The following is a 16,917-nucleotide window of genomic DNA, read 5'->3' as shown; positions in this document are numbered from 1 at the left end:
TTGTATATCTTCTTTTGAGAATTGTCTATTCATGTCCTTTGCCCACTTTTTGATGAGATTATGTTTTTTTTGTTGTTGTTGATTTGTTGAGCTTCTTGTAGATTCCGGATATTTATCCTTTGTTGGATGCATAGTTTGTGAATATTTTCTCCCACACTGTGGGTTGTCTGTTTAATGATTATTTCTTTTGGTGTGTGGAACACTTTTACACTGCTGGTGGGAATATAAATTAGTACAACCACTATGGAAAACAGTATGGGTATTCCTTCAAGAACTGAAAGTAGAACTACCATTTGATCCAGCAGTCCCACTACTGGGTATCTACCCAAAGGAAAAGAAGTCATTATATGAAAAAGATTCATGTACACGCATGTTTATAGCAGCACAATTCACAATTGCAAAACTATGGAACCAACCTAAGTGCCCATCAACCAACGAGTGGATAAAGAAAATGTGGTATATATTCATCATGGAATACTAATCAGCCATAAAAAGAAATAAAATAATGTCTTTTGCAGTAACTTGGATGAAGCTGAAGGCCATTATTCTAAGTAAAGTAATCCAGGAATGAAAAACCAAATATCGCATGATTTCGCTTTTATATAAGTGGGAGCTAAGCTATGAGGAGGCAAAGGCATAAGAATGACATAATGGATTTTGGGGATGTGACAGGGAAGGTTGGGAGGAGGAGTGAGGAATAAAAGAGTACATACTGGGTACAATGTGCACTGCTTGGGTGATGGGTGTACTAAAATTTCAGAAATCACCACTAAAGAACTTATCCAAGTATCCATGTATCCAAAACCACCTGAATCTCAAAAACCATTGAAATAAAAATAAAAATTAAAAAAATATAATTATGAAAGAAGTCAACATAAGAAAATATATACTATATAATCCTACTATGTAGAATTCAAAATCAGACAGCAGTGCTCTTATTTTTGATCTGGGTGTGTTCAGTCTGCAAATTGATTAAGCTGTACACTTATAATTCATGTATTCCCTCTATATATGTTTTACTTCAATATAATGTTTAAAAAGATAGTCACTCATTAAAAATGTCACACCATTGTAACGATGAAGAATGTGTTGCCATACTGGGTCCTGTGGGCGTAACCTGATCTGCTGGCCTGCAATTAACCAGCCAGTAATATCACAGCAACTCAGTCCCCCAAAAGGACAAGATGGTAGCGATCACAATGGACAATCCCTAGGAGGGCTCATCATTCACACACATAGTGACATACACGTTGTGATGTCCTTCAGTTGTGTGTTTTGGTAGGCAACAGCTCTTTTAAATACTCTTTTAATTGTAATTGCACACATAGGCATCTCTTATATGCTCAAATATCTTTTTAAATCCTTGTGTACTTCTGGAGATAAGTAAACTCTGGGAATGTTATCAATTCAGAACAGGTCAGCCTATGACATTCTTGGTCAAGGGTTGTCTGCTGTACTTTGTTCAACGAACCATTTCTCCTGCCTGTGTCTTGGCATCCTCTTTGAGTATTTGAAGCTTAGATAGGAATGGAGAATTTGTAAGAATAAATTATTTTCCCATTAGCTGCCCTTCATTCTCCACTAGGAGAAGGTCAGAAGAAGAGCTGGAAAGAAGGCCCATGGCTATAAATTTTGGCCCCAGCTACGATCTACTAAAGGCCAGAGCTGAAGACCATGCCATGGCATTCTGAAGGGACTCTGACATTTCAGAGAGCTTGGGAGAACCTCCCACTCTTGCTAGGGAGCAGCTTGGTTGTCAGAGACAGAACTGTGATGTACCCATAGTTTCCCCAAAGGAAGCAGGTGTTTCTCTTTAGAAATGTAACCCCTTTCATCCTCCCCATCCTGGAGGATCCTGGAGTCATAGCATCCACTCCCCCACCTTCCTTCCAGGCAAGGCAGGTGTGACCCATCCTCTTCAGCTCATGAGGATGTGCCCTAATGAAAAGCCCCAGTGGCTCCTGGTCCCAGAGCTGCCATGACAGAGCCTAGCTCTCCTTCCCCATGCCAGGCACTCACATGCACACTCCTGGCATAGGAATCTCTTAGAGGACTCACCTGAGGCGTCATCCCATGGCATATGTACATGATGGGGACATTCTCTGTATCTGGCCCTTGGTCAAGACACAAATCAGTCTTCAGAGAATTCTGCAGCTAAACATCAGAGACCAGATGGCCACACCACAGAGAGAGGAACAGAGAAAGCAAATGCATTAACTCTGGAGAAACAAGTATTCTGCTGGACAGATTTCATTTCCATAATCAGCCCAAGGCCCTTGAACACTATAGAACCAACAAGCACCAGCTTTTGCCTTGCATAAAGGTGCTGAGGGGAGACCAGCCTTCTTTGAAGGAGAAACACTTACATGTCATTAAACAGTGAGCTGGGTTCTGGGAGTTGAGACAGTCTGGGCAAAAATAAGAGATACACATGCATGTGCGCACACAAGACAGTGCTTGCTCTTCAGCGCATGCATGTCACACACAAGATGGTGCTTGCTCTTCAGCCCCTCCACTTCCTCAGGGGTGGAACAACAGCCTTCAAGTGTCCCTGAGAGAAATCTTTGCTCTTGAGTGTTGGGGAAAATGGGCAACATGTTAGCTATTTTCAGGCCTCAGAGGTCCCCTGGGACCAGATGCTCTCTGCCTCCTGCAGACCCAGCAGTGGCTTGGCCAGGCCCCATGGTGGCCCACCTGCTTAGGCTCTTCCATAGTGGGAGGTCAGGTGGTAGAATAAGAGAGGAGGGGGCCAGGGTGGGAGCAGGAGAAGAGAACGGCATCTCTTACCCTCACCTACGGGTGGATGGATCCAGTCTCAGCAATTAACACATGTCTGGGTAAGAGAGCTGACATTCAATGTCACTTTCTTGCTTACACCCACTCTCAGCCCTCGGAAAGGGTAGCCCATTGTCCTCATAGCCTTGCTCACCGGCCACAATTGAGTGGACCATGGTGGGCACCGACCCACACTTCAGAATTAATCACTCTCTTTCTCTCCCTCTCTCCTCCCCACCTCATCACCCTCTTATCTGTCTTAGGAACCTAAACAGGACCCAGAGACTGTAATTGGTGGGTGGTGGCCACTAGAATTGCAAGGCTGTTTAAACTGGGCATGGGGGGGTTCTGTTGGCCATGGCCATGTGCAAGCAGAGAAAGCCAGTTGTGATCAAGGATGTGATGATGCATGAGGCAGACAGAATGAGAGACAAGAGAGACCATCTTGCCCCTGCGGCAGCTTCAGTGGCTTCCCAGCTGTAGTGTCCATGTCCAGCTGTACTTCAGTTCCTACTCCTGTAGGAGTCTGTGGTACCTTCACCCACCTCACCTTAACTTGAGCTGGCTTGACTGGGGTTCTCTCCTTAGCAATCAAAACACTCTGCCCAGAACAGGGGACTGGAGAACAGAATCCAGGGAAGACAAGGACAAGAGGCCACAGGGAGGCCATCTATGTGGGGGGAGGCCCGAGACAGCAGCAGGGCCTTTGTACTCCTGATGGCTTGTGGCAGGAGTGAAATGAAGCCAATGAAGAGGCATGAGATGGAGCCGACAACCAGAGGCCCATGTGTGCTCCAAGCATACCCTGTTCCTAACACGGGACAAGGAACAGAGTTCAATTCTTTTCTTTTGAGTTTCCTTTCCTCTACTGGGTGGTAGCACCTTAATCCCAAACTCGCAGTTCAGAGATTCTAAAGAAATACTGTATGAACGTGTGTCTCAGGCAGAGCCCCTGGTAGCATTTCTGCAGCAAATCCTCCATTATAAACCAATTCCTTGGTTTGCCTTAGTGGGAAGAGCATATGTAAACACACGTTGTTCTCGTCCTACAGCCCACGAAGAGGTGGGTGTCATATCTAAAGCCAAGCACTGTAACCCATTAGGAAAATCTGCTAACTGCTGTTGCAAAGAGGAAGGCCTGGAGAGCCCTGATGTTAGACTTGGCTTTCCCCTAGGTTCTTAATGCCAGTGCTTGGGTGAGAGGGTGGGTGTCTTTTGATAAAGTCCTCCCTGGCTCTGTGTCGTTCCTGCCCACCCCCCACCCCCACCACCCCTTAGGCAGGTAGTCCACTGAAGCAGCTAGAAGCAACAGGCTGGGATGGAAACCTGGCTCCAGTTGTGGGATCTTGAATAAAGCAATGTAACTCCTTCCTGTTTGTTTTCTCCCCTCTAAAAGAGGAACAATAATAGTGCCTACCTCATAAGGCTGTTATGAGGATTAAGTGAAACAATATCTGCAAGTGCTTAGCATAGGGCCTGGCAAATAACAAATGTTGCAATAATTGTTGGCTGCTATTATTACTGCTATAGCCTTCCTCAAAGCCATTCAGGGAAACTAGCTTTTAGGAATGCGTCTATGTGTCAGGTACCATGTGAAGTGCTTTCCACATATGTCTCACCTAATTGTCATAATGACTAGCCAGGATGAAGGAACTGTGGTGTAGGAACAAGTTCCACTCTCCTCCCTGTCTGTAGTGCTATTCAGCCTGTGTGGACACTTCCCCACATCACCCTTGGTCTTGGCCTCCTCTTTGCCTCTTCCCTTGGCTCTCAGCTTATCTGTCACTCTGGAAGCCTTTCCCAACCCAAGTCTTGTATGAGATCACTGCCCTGTGCTTCACTAGCACCCCATTTCTCTTAGGGTAGCACTTAACCAGTTGCATTCTTGTTCCTTCTTCACTTGTTTGTCTCCCCTGTTAGTCATCAGACTGGGTCTCAGTCTCATTGGATATCATATAGGCCAGGCACAAAGGAGAGAGTCAACACTTGTTGAGGGGGTGAGTGAGTGGGTACAAGAAAAACATGAGTAAATGAATGGCATTCCCAAATGAATGGAATCATAGTCGGGCAAGTGATAGAGCTGGTCTGTCAGACTCCAAAACCCAAGCTCTTTCCATAATGCAAATGGCTATAATCCTGAGACTGTAAAATATGCCCTATGAAATGGCATTACTGTGACCACAAAGGTTTTGCACCTTGTCAAGTTTACATAGCCATTAAGGGGCAAAGCTAACATTCAGAAGCCAGGCATGTCTGTTTCCCGATGCCCCTCCATCTCTACTCTCAGCACCAGAGCTGTGATTAATCCAATGCTCTTCCATCTCTTGGACATGGAGCTCAATAATCCAGGGGAAACTTATGCCCACACGATGGGGCCCACAGGTCCTTAGGCCTGCAGGAGTCATTAACGGGGCCCATTAGTGGATTAATGGGCTGGGCTATAGACTTGATACTGGCTCAACTCAGAGTCCCAGAAGTCATTTGTCCTGAACAATGTCATTTGGTCATGAGTTGAAATAGAAAAAGGAAAAAGAAATTATGCTCCTGAAAAGGCATCTGGTGTCTTCATTTTAGGATAAAAATAATTACCAGGAAGAATGAGTCAGACCCAGCAAATACTCTTGCTATTGTGGCTGCATCCCACTTTGCCCATCTTCAGCCAGGTTGCCCCATTAAGAGTTTATTATGCTCTTTGACAAGCAGGCATGTCTCTGCTCATGTAGGAGCTTGGCCCGTGGAGGAGGCATGAGGGAGAGGAGGCTGGCTGGGCCCTGAGTAGTGGCGGGCTGATGAATGTGCAGGGGGTCAGAGTCCTCTGTCAGCCGCAGGGATGGCTAACACAGCTCAGCCCTTTGGGATGACAAGCGAATGGTTTTCAGTGTGACAGTAAAAATAGGCCCGGCTCTGAACTCAGACAGATCTAGATCACAACCCTGTATTTTCTACTTACTATTTGACAAACCAAATGTTTCTGGGGGTGGCATGGAGGGGCTACATGGTAAACCTGTTGCACATGTGTATAAGATGAGATGTTTTTGCTTGGAGGATGAGAATGCCTTTGGCCAGGACCCAAAATTGCAGTGGGCACATGTACACACCTCTACTGTTATTGCTTCTCCTGCCTCTCTGGGGGAGTCTGGCTAATCCTGCTTGGCCACAGCTGACAGCCTGCTGAGAACATGAATCCAGAAGCTTGCCCTGGCTCACAGAGGCTTGGGGCCAATAGTTTCTCTGGAGCCACAGCAGCATAACTCTCCTTTTAGGATTGGGTTCCACCATGGCCAAGCAGCCCACATAACTTGCTATGGGTAGAGTGTGGGGCATCAAAGGCAGCTGTGTCCTCAGGATGGTTCTGGGGAGGTGAATGGGACAGATAGGCACCTTACAGTGCAATGTGTTTCCATGGTGACAACATGATCTGGAGACTCAGGTACTACCTAAGCAGCACTAGCTGAGGTGTTTGCTGAGAAGTGAATTGCACCAGACTGAGAAGTGGAGAGATGAGAGGTCACTGCATGGTTCTCTTGGGATATGTCAACCATGCCATGGGGACACTCATGGGAGGATAAGACTGTCTCCTACAAGCTGGTCTTCTGGATAACAGAGACCCTGGGGGTAGAGGAGGTGGGTCTAGGATTCCAGTTCTGTCTGCTTTGGAATCCTAGGATATGTATAAGAGTTTGGGGGGGCATAGGGAGCACTGAGCCCAATCTCTCAGCAGATTCTTCCCGCTCATAGGCAATTGTCCTGTTCATCTGGGGCAGGCTTTGAACTCAGCTCTAACCACAGCTCATCAAAAGAAGAGACCTCAGTTCTCCCTTCAAGTTTTCATCTTGAGATATCAAAAAAGGTCTGAGGAGACACTCTCCAAAGGAAGGAATCCGAGTGATACCGGAAGCTGGCTTTTTAGACTTGGTTTCACTGCTGATCATGTGAGCTTGTGAAAATCACTCTTTGACTCTGTTTCCCCATCTGTGACATGCAGATAACATAATTAATCCTACAGAGTAGTCTTGGGGGCTTGTCATGGCAAAAGTTTATGTGTTCAGACTGTAAGTCAGCAAAAGCCAGGCGAGATAGCCAAAAATCAATCAAAATACCATTTAAAATACCTTATGGCATTTGACCTGTATTGTCCAGGGAATATTGAGAAAATGGGAGAGTTTATCATATTCGAAGTATTTTAACCTTAGACAGAAAATACATTTGCGTCTAAGGTCACATATCTACAAATCTTAGATTTTCTTTTACTCTACAGGGATAGTACTGAATCACCCCCGTTTAACAGATGAAGAAACTGAGGCCCATGACATTAAGACACTTACCTGGGAAGCAGCCTGGTTAAGATTTGAACCAGGTCTTTCTGACTCCAAACCCTATGCTCTGCCCCCTCCACCTTGCTCCCTCTCATCAGGGAGAACTGCTCTGTGCCCATCAACAAGCAGTACTAAAAATACAGCAAATATAATAAACTCAAGATGGCTCTGTTTCTAGAACTCTTCTCAGGGAGGCTCTGCATGTGCATGGAAGGCATCAGCCCCTTGGTAGGGGAGGCACACAGGGTGACTCATAGACCCTCAGGCACCCCAGCTGGGAAAACAGCAGGTGTTTGTTACTTTACCCTTCAATCTTAAGCTAACTGCTTTATTGTGTGTTTTGTTAAGTGGAATATGCAGGTGTGGGGCCAGAGCTGAATTGCTTAGGACTATAAAGGAGACAAGTACCTCTCTCAAGGGACTGGAGGGGTTTGGGCTGTAAAAGTCAAGGCTTGCAGGTGCAGAACCCGCGCCCGCTCCCCAGGCCTGCTGCAGTTCTTCACAGGAGCAGCTGAGAGGCTCTTTCCCTCCTCTCCCTTTCTTCACTATGCTTCTTTCTGTCTGTGTCTGAATGAAACCTGGAGGAGGACAGCTCCTTACCACACCGTAGGCAATGATGTCTGAGTACATCCTCATCTCTGGGTACACACTGACCAGGTACCAGCGGAAGGTCTTGCACTGCAGCTGTTTCCTCAGAGCCTTCCTTGCGGTGATGTCCCCGATGTCAATTCCTGAGTCCTGCACAGGGACGCGGAAGCAGAGATGAAGCCACTCCCAGGTTGCAGCTTCTCCCCAAACTCTACTTTGGGATGACCTTGTGCCGCCAACCAAGATTCCTAGAGACTAGTGAAGGGACCATGTGGCACGTTAACTCTTGCATTTTCCCACGGGCACCTTAACCCCATAACCATCCTCATTTAGACTATGAAACACGAGGTCAGCATTGCTGGGCACTGTCATCAAAGGCCATTGAAAATAAAGATGCCAAATCCTTAAAGAAAAAAAAAAGCTATAGTCTGGATGTAGATGAAAGAAATGGGAAGAATCCATCTGAATAAAGCTTTTCCCTACCTCAAGAGACAAAGTGAGAGATTCTGAGCTTTAAGGTGAGAGAGAGAGGGGAAGGAAAAAGCTTTGAGATGAAATGATGCTAATTCTAATACTATTCCTAAGAATCATAACAGCTAAGGCTTAAACATTTCCAGAGTGCTAGGCTGTATTCTGAATGAGATATGCAGTATATATTTATATTTATTTACTTTTATTTATATGTATGTATGTTGTCCTAGTCACACCTATAAAATAGCACCACATAATCCTCCTTTATGGATGATGAGTTGAGACAAAGAGAGGTTCAGTAACCTCCTGGGTAACTTGCCCAAGGCCCCACAACTAATAAATGGTGGAGCTGAGATTTGAATCCAATTAACCTGGGTCTAGAGTTTCTGCTTTTAATGTTACTCTGTGTGTTTGGAAGATGCCATTCTTCTGCCTCCTCAGACCAAGTCCTTGCAGGAGAAGCAGACTCCTTCAGCCTGGGAGTCTTGGCGTCTAGAGTACTTGTTTCCCTCCTTTCTCAGGAGCATCAGCGAGGTGGCCCCTGAGCCACCATGGTGCAGCAGCCAGGGAGCAGAAGTGAGACGTGAATGTGTCCAGGAGTGAGAAGGCTAGAGAAGCCCCCCTCCCCACATTGCTTGTAGAGCAGACTTGGGCAGCACTAAGAATTCCTGGGCCTGCATACCAGCTGTTGAATGGGGCACAGAATTGGCTGAGAAAAAGCTGATGCAAAAGCAGAGGCTGCAGAGAGGTCCATCCTCTGGGGATCTGATGAAGACCCAGTGCGTCTCAGAGGATGACACCATGGCAGGGATGAAGGCCAGCATGCAGATGGGGCATGTGGTATCCCGTAAGATGTCAACCCAGAGTGGAGGGCAGATGAAGAAGTGAGCTCTCTCTCACCGACACTGTGGTCCATATGCTCTCTGTGTAAATCCCTGGTTCAAACATCAGCTCCAGGGATCAAGTTACTGAGGTCAGGCAGATTTTGTCTAAAATATCTGAGAAAGATCACAAAAATGGCTGCATTTATCTGGACATGAGCAAGGCAAATTTTTGACATCAGACAATGTAGGCTTGAGTGAAAACACAATTTAGATATAAAAGAGATAGATTCCTTTTTGCTCACAAGAGTTCAGGCAATATAAAAATTTGAACCTGCTACAGCCTGAAGGTTAAAGTTCTAGAATGACAAGGAGCTATTTCGGCTTCCTAGTACTTCTTAATGACCTCATCTGTGACTTGTATGCTGCACACTCCTGCCCAGAGCCTTCTCTGCAGCTGTTATCCGAGCCTTTCTCTGCTAGACTCTGGCTCCTTAAGGTCAGGAAACTTCCATCAGACTTACCTCTGTGCCCCTAGTCCTAGCACTGAGCATGAGCTACACTGCTGGGTGGAGAAAATATTTATGACGTGGTGAACACAGGAACTGGCAATAGATGTAATCTACTTTCCACTCCAACTCCAAAGCATTCATTAAGTATTAACCCTTTACACTCCACGGTACTTTATCCTTATATCAGAAAACTGTCCCAGGACCCATCCATTCCTTCTCCCTTCATGTTATAATTGCCTTTATGTGACTAAATTTAACACTGTGTCTGTTTTATAGGGAGCCACTAGAAGAACCTGTCTCACAAAGGCCTCTGTGTTTTCCTAAACTTCTGGGTTCCCATAGGAAAAGTATCTTTCTGCACTTAGGAACAGGGCAAAGTTTGCCTCCCTGCATATGATCGAGTAAAAGATGACAGAGATACAATCCACCAGGTGGCCATCTCCTGCGACGAAGCTCAAGAACTAGCCCTTTGTTCAGCTTATCTTTCTGAGTATCAAGTCCCCTTCCCGTTCCTGTGTATTAATTAACTTTTGCCTTTCCATTTTAATAGTTCAGCATATCTGCACTGTGTGTTTACTGTAAATTTCATCAAACCCATCCTCAAAGCAGGAGGCATAGACTGAGAAGAAAGTAAACCTCTGAGAAGGTCACCTTGGCCCTTATTAGAAAACAATAAATGCATCTTTCTCTTTTGCCAAATACTTGGTGTAGTGAGTTGAACTGTGGCCTTCTCTAAAATTCATGTCTACCCGGAACCTCTGAATGGGACTTTATTTGGAACGAGGGTCTTTGCAGATATCATTAATTCAGGATCTCAAAATGAAATCATCCTGCATTTAGGGCTTGCCTAAATTATGACTGTTGTGACTATATATAACTGAAAGACTGATGTCTTTATAAGAGGAAGAAAGAGTGGTCTGGACACACACAGAGACAAAGAGGAGAAGGCCATGTGAAGACAGAGGCTGAGACTAAGGTGATACATCCACAACCAGGGACCCCTCAGGGCCACCAGAAGCTGGCCAAGGCAAGGAAGGACCCTCCCCCATCGAGACGCTGGAGGGAGCACAGCTCTGCTGGCACCTGGATGTTAGAGAGTAAATTTCTGTTGTTTGAAGCCATCAAGTTCATGGTAATTTGTTACCATAGCCCTAGGAAACAAATATATTAACTTAGCCACATCAAAGTGTCCAGTATTGCAGCCACATAGTCACAAAATTCCTTATAGCCAGACTTAAAGGAGGGCTATCACTGAAGCACATGACAAGCAATCCCTGGCACTCAGCCTGTCTTTGGGCAAGAGAAGCAGTCTAGAGCTCCTGAACCCTGCTTAAGAAAATATTGATGTTTTGCTGCAGACTTTCTGTTTATTGATAAATAAACTGATTTTCAGTTAAAGTAGCAGGTTGCAAGAGGTGAAGGCTCTTTGGCCTTTCAAAAGCTGGGGACTGGACGTGCTAAGGGAGCAGGTGAGAGGGCCAGTTCTGCTCGGCGCACAGCTCTGAGGAGGCCTCAGCTTAGAAGGCAACAAGCAGAGGATGTCTGCCCAGCATGAGCATTTTAAAACTGTGGAAGGAAAGTATAGAGCATAAACAATCACAGCACCAACAAGAGTTAACACTTAACTAGCACTTTCTGTGAGGTCTTTACATGTATTAACTTATTTAATTCTCAAGGCAACCACCTGGGCAGGGTTGACAGGCTCCAGCTCCATATTTGCAGCTGGGATGCTGTAGACGAAAGGTTAAGTAAATTGGGAACAGATGTGCTTGCAGCTGAGGAAAAGGGATTGGGGCATAGCTATCTCAGGGGCAGCTGGTAAACCTCCTAGGGAAACTGTGTGAAGCATATAGCATCCATGCATCCTCCTTCTTCTTTTCCAACTGACCTTTACCAAGCACCTGTTTATTATGTGTCAGACACTATCCTAAACACTCTGTATACAAATAGGAATACGTCACACTCTCAGCCTGAAAGGAGAATCTGGGAGTTTCAGACAACTAAACATACTCTTTGTGAACAAGTGTGAGGCATGGAAAGAAGAGAAAGTGAAAGAGAATAGAAGAGGGGCCTCATTCTTCTTACATTGTATGGAGGCCAGGATTGGGGGCAAAGGAGGTAAGCAGTCAAATAAGGCTTCCTGGAGTAAGCAACACTTGAGGTGAGTTTGGAAAAATGCAAAGGACGAGCTAAATAGGTGTTACCCAAACCTGGCCACCCTAACCTCTCATCTGGAGGGCTTTTTTTTTTTTGAGACGGAGTCTCGCTCTGTCGCCCAGGCTGGAGTGCAGTGGCCAGATCTCAGCCTGGAGGGCTTTTTATAGATTCTGGCACCTACCGCTCAAAATCCTCTCTGAGGATGAGACCCAGATGAGTATTTTTTAAAAAGTTCTCCAAGCGATTCTGATGCAGTTGGTCTGAAGGTCTGCTTTTAGGAGTCACTAACCAAGGAAGAAAGGGATTACACACACCGCCAGCACACTCACTCATTAATAAGTGTTAGCAAGGCATCACCAAGCTCTTACCATGCGCCCTGCCTTGTGCTAGATACAATAACACAAAAATGTAAAGCGGTCTGTCCTCAGAGAGCCCATGGTGTATTGTGGTGGTTCTCAGTGGTTCTGAAGAACTTTCTCAAAAAACAGATTCCAGGGGCCCGTTCCAAACCAATTAAGTGGTAATCTGTGGCAGTGGAACCCAAGTGATTTTGAAGTTCAGCCAGATTTGAAAACCACTGTTCTAATGAGAGGGAGACTTTTAGATAACAGAATACTCTTTCACAGGCTGGTCATGCAATGACAGAGATATATATAGGAGGGGGAGCTCTTTCACCAGTTGGAGCTGGCTTTCTAGAGGGGGGATCCCTGGAGCTAGTCTCAAAGGATGGGGAAGATTTAGTATGGGTGGTCATACAGGAAGAGGTAGAGGGTAGGGAATTCCAAGCAGGATGAGCAAGCACTGAGTCGTGAGAAACAGCATGGCATGGGCGGTGTGTAATGGGCAGTTCCCATAGTCAACACAGTGTATGCAGACTTCAAAACAGGGAGTGGTGGGCAGCGGGGTTAAAATACAGGCAGAGGAGAAAGCATGGGAACCTTTGATGCCATGCCAAACACTGGGCTTTGTGTTTGATTTTGTACGTAGAAGGAGTCATTTAAAGATTTTTTTTTTTTTGAGACAGAGTCTCGCTCTGTCACCCAGGCTGGAGTGCAGTGGCACAACCTCAGCTCACTGGAACCTCTGCCTCCCAGGTTAAAACGATTCTCCTGCCTCAGTCTCCTGAGTAGCTGGGATTACAGGCACGTGCCACCAAGCCTGGCTAACTTTTGTATTTTTAGTAGAGATAGGGTTTCACCATGTTGGCCAGGCTGTTCTTGAACTCCTAACCCCAAGTGATCCACCCGCCAAAGTGCTAGCATTACAGGTGTGAGCCACTGCACCTAGCCTCATTTAAAGATTTTAAGCAGGGCAATGGCATGGTCGTTGTGAGTGTTTTATAGATAACTTTGGGTATTGTAGAGGATAGATTTGAAGGAGATAAAGACTCAAGCCAGGAAAACCAGTTGAAGCTTGTAGCAGAGAAAAAAACAGGGCCTGAATGCAGACATGAGAGGAGGTTGGGGTGGGAAGGAGGGCTTGTGATTGACTGGGACAGAGCATTGAGAGAGAGGAAGACTGAAGGATGATGTCAGTTTCAAACGCATGTGTCTGGAAGATGGTGGCACCATGAACTGACAGAATGAGAACAGGAGCAGATCTGGAGGAAGAACGTGGGTTTGGCTGGTCAGATTCAGTCTGAGTGCCTATGGGAACAGCCAAGAGGAGATGTCCAGCTGGCAGTTGGAGATGTGAGTCTGAAAGTGAAGGCAGAAGTCAGGGGTAGAGATATTAATTAGAGAGGCAGCATATGGGTGGGAGTCCAATGCAAGAGTAGATGAGATTACTCACGGAGATGGGAAATAATGAGAGCAGTCTGCCAAGGATGGATACCCCAGGAGCATGTAAGCACCCAGTGAAGGTAAGAGGAGTCCTTGAAGAGTTAGGAATAATTGGAGAGAGATGAGATTCCAGGGTGTGGAATCATGGACCCAAGGAACTACAGAGACTCAAGGAAAAGGTGAAATCCTATAGGTTAAAGACCTTAAAATGTCCCTTAAATTAGGCAGTTGGGAGACCCATGTTCACCTTGACAAAGCAGTCTTGATGAAGTATCAGGATATAGCTTGGGAGAAGGATTGGGAGATGAAGAAGTATTGACCCTGTACAAGCTTGATAAGAGGAAGGAGAGGACATTTGGACACAGGGAACAGGAAAGGAAAGAGAATTATTTTAGGAAACACACTGATCCTTTCCTTCTCCACCTAAGGCTTTATCCTGGGCAATTCCACCTCTCACGTGTCTTGTGTTCACTTCCCCCTACCCATTTGATTTGAACTACCCACCTTGAGGAGTCACAGACAGACACTGAATTTCATCACTTTTCAGTTATTTTCATTCACTCAATTCTCTACCATTCACTGGGTTGCTGGGCATTTCAACACCTGTCAGCTGCAAGGGGGAGAGGGCTAGAAGGTTTGCAGCTCTGGGGTACAGAAAGAAGGCAGCAAGAGTATGCTAACTCACCAGTCTAAGCAGAGCCTGGGGACCTGCAATGTCTCACTGGTGAGCTCCTGGGGAGTTTCCAAGTGTTCTTAATATTTTGCCATCACAGACCACCTACCACAGGGCTTGACACCCCATGCAGAATACTGTGATTCAATCCTGACGATGAGTCCAGAAGGTACTGCAATTCCCTGGAAACACTCTTACTGTCAGGAACGCAATCCCGGGCTGGTACATTAGGGTTGGCTGCACTCTAGCTGATATTTCTCCACTCCTCATTCTCGCTCCCAACTGCTGAAACCTCACTGATTGTGGGAGTATGCAACCCAACTCAAGAGGGGATCTCCTGCGGTGGTGGTGCAGCTCGAGGTGGGCTAAAAGCTCCCACCCATGAACCAGTCAACTTTCTCAATCATTTAACCAGGGCAACATTAGCTTGGTGTAGAGTTTAGGTAACAGGGCTTTCATATGGACACTTTGAGTGAAGATCAATCATTTCCCCATTAGAGGCTTCCTAAAGGACTCCAAAGGGGATTGCCATGGCCTTGGGAGGAAAGAATGAGGTCATGTAGTCGATAGCTCTGATAGCTCTGTCTCACACAGAATGCAACACAAGCAGTGAACTCCAGGCCAACAGGGTGGTAAGTGGATTGGAATCATGTGGCTGGCATCTGTTGGGTTCTCTCAACTCAGCAGTCCAAGGTCATTTCCACATGTTTCACCTTGACACATGGCAGGGCTAAACAAAACTACCAGAGAAATATTGCTTTTTCTCTGGCATTTCTTAAGTACAGGTGACTAGAGGGATAGAGGACAGTGGCAGGCAATGACAAGGCTCTGTGAAGGTTAAACATTGTCTAAAAACTGCCCAGAATAACTCCCATCTCCTAGTGAGGGTCCCTGTAGGTGTGAGGTGTGCCCCCATCCTCATCCATGTGGCTCAAGAAATCCGAAAGGCATATGGATCTTTATAACGCTGGTCGAAGGTTCAATGGAGAAGTTTGAATCTCATCTATAGGAAGATTAGATGTTTTTTGTAAATTTTTGTAGTTACTGGTATATTTGTAATCCAGGACCATGAAACATCTAATGTCAGAGAAGCCGAGGACCTGGGAGCATGAAGGAACTTGAGCTACCTGTCCAACTTTCTCATTTAAAATTAGAACACTAAGATCCAGAGAGAAGTCCTCATCAAGCATGCTCACCAGGGATGGGGGTAGGGGGTTAAGAAATGCTTTAGAGGCTCACGGCCCCTTTTCTTTGGCAAATAATATGTTTTCAGGTTGAGAGTCCATTCTTGCATGGCAAACAGGACTCTGGCTGACCCATAGGAAGAAGGGTTTGGCCCCATATTTTGATTTGTTTTGTTTTCCACCAATCCCCGAGAAACTCGTCCCCACCGGAGATCCCTACCTCCTGGGGTATGTTCCATGCCATGTAGACGTGGCTTTTAAATTCATCCATCCAGACTTCAGCCACCCTGAGAGCGTTCCTGCGGACGTGGGCAGTGAGGTCCTCTGTGTAGGGCTTGTGGGCCCGCTCAATGTGGGCAATCCGTGAGCAGGGCAGGACCTCCACACTCCCGCCACACTGCCACACCTGCAGAAGACATGGAGCCACTTGTCAGAGCCTGCCTGGCTCTGCCTTTCTACACCAGAACTCAGGCAGCCACTTGATATGAGCAGGAAGAAATTCAGCCCCTTCACCTTGACTTCCCAGATCATGAGGGAGTGGGCCATACCTGATTTCTACTCCTATAGCAGCAGGATGGCTATGGAGTCATTAAGTCATATCTTGGTTCTTATTGCTATGGATTTGCCAACAACAACAACAAAATGAATGCACTTTTCCCCTCCACCTGTGAGCCCTACCCCACCAAAAAAAGAGACCAGACATTTTGTTCCAAAGATCTGGATTCTCCTTGCACTTGGGGGAGAAGTTAACAAAACCCTTCATGATAGTCTGCAGCAGTGCTTGACACAGAGGAACCAGCAAGACTCCCAGCACAGACAACCTCTTCAAGTGGACCACATGGGCCTGGACAAGAATTAGTGATCAACACAGAGAAGGGTGTCACCAGACACCCTTCTTCTACTGCATCTTTCCCAGGCTCTGGGTTCTGACTGAATCTGAGGGAGAGTGCTGCAAAGAAGCAAATGATATTAAACTTCTTACCAACCTTGGAGAATAGGAGCTTGATCCGAATGCAATTATATTTTGAAAGATAAACCTTGCATTCTAAGTGTTAATGGGCAGCATCTCAAAGCTCTCACTACAATCTTTCCAGCCACCCTGACCTTTCAATGTTCCTGAACACGCACTCTTTTGTGCTTCTAGGTTTTGGTCCATTCTGCTGCTTTCTAATTTTAGAAAGCCCCCTGCCCTCAACTCCTCCTTCAGCTGAAAATATTCACCTCTCAAGACCTTGATCAGGCTGGGCACAGTGGCTCACACCTGTAATCTCAGCACTTTGGGAGGCTAAGGTGGGAGAATCGCTTGAGCCCAGGAGTTTGAGACAAGCCTGGGCAACATAGTGAGATCCTGTCTCTAAAACATTAAAAAGAAATTTTTTTTAGAAGACCTTGATTATATGGCCTCAACATTGTGGAGTCTTTGCTCGATTTTCAGAGTAGAGCTAGTTTCTCCTCCTCTGGCCCCCACAGCCCTTGACACCACAACTGACCTGCTTGTAGGTCAGCCTCACTCACTGACAGTGTATTCCTGGAGGGCAAAACCTATAAAAAAAAATTTTTTTTAGAAGACCTTGATTATATGGCCTCAACATTGTGGAGTCTTTGCTCGATTTTCAGAGTAGAGCCAATTTCTCCTCCT

General features: G+C 46.0%; 1 protein-coding gene across 1 annotated transcript in view; it reads right to left on the bottom strand.

Moving 5' to 3' along the window:
- Positions 1–16,917, bottom strand: part of GALNT18 (polypeptide N-acetylgalactosaminyltransferase 18) — a 355,023-nt gene that overhangs the window by 53,567 nt on the left and 284,539 nt on the right. Inside the window, exons 7-9 of the mRNA XM_011954282.1 lie at positions 15,499–15,684; positions 7,692–7,829; positions 2,059–2,154 (exon numbers count right to left, since the gene is read on the bottom strand). Coding sequence (XP_011809672.1) covers positions 2,059–2,154; positions 7,692–7,829; positions 15,499–15,684 — 420 coding nt within the window. The remainder of the gene's footprint in view (positions 1–2,058; positions 2,155–7,691; positions 7,830–15,498; positions 15,685–16,917) is intronic.

This window comes from Colobus angolensis, unplaced genomic scaffold (assembly GCF_000951035.1).
Source record: "Colobus angolensis palliatus isolate OR3802 unplaced genomic scaffold, Cang.pa_1.0 Scaffold380, whole genome shotgun sequence".
NCBI classification, from domain to species: domain Eukaryota; kingdom Metazoa; phylum Chordata; class Mammalia; order Primates; family Cercopithecidae; genus Colobus; species Colobus angolensis.
Note: the sequence above shows the minus strand (reverse complement) of the source record. Positions and strands in the feature narration are given on the sequence as shown.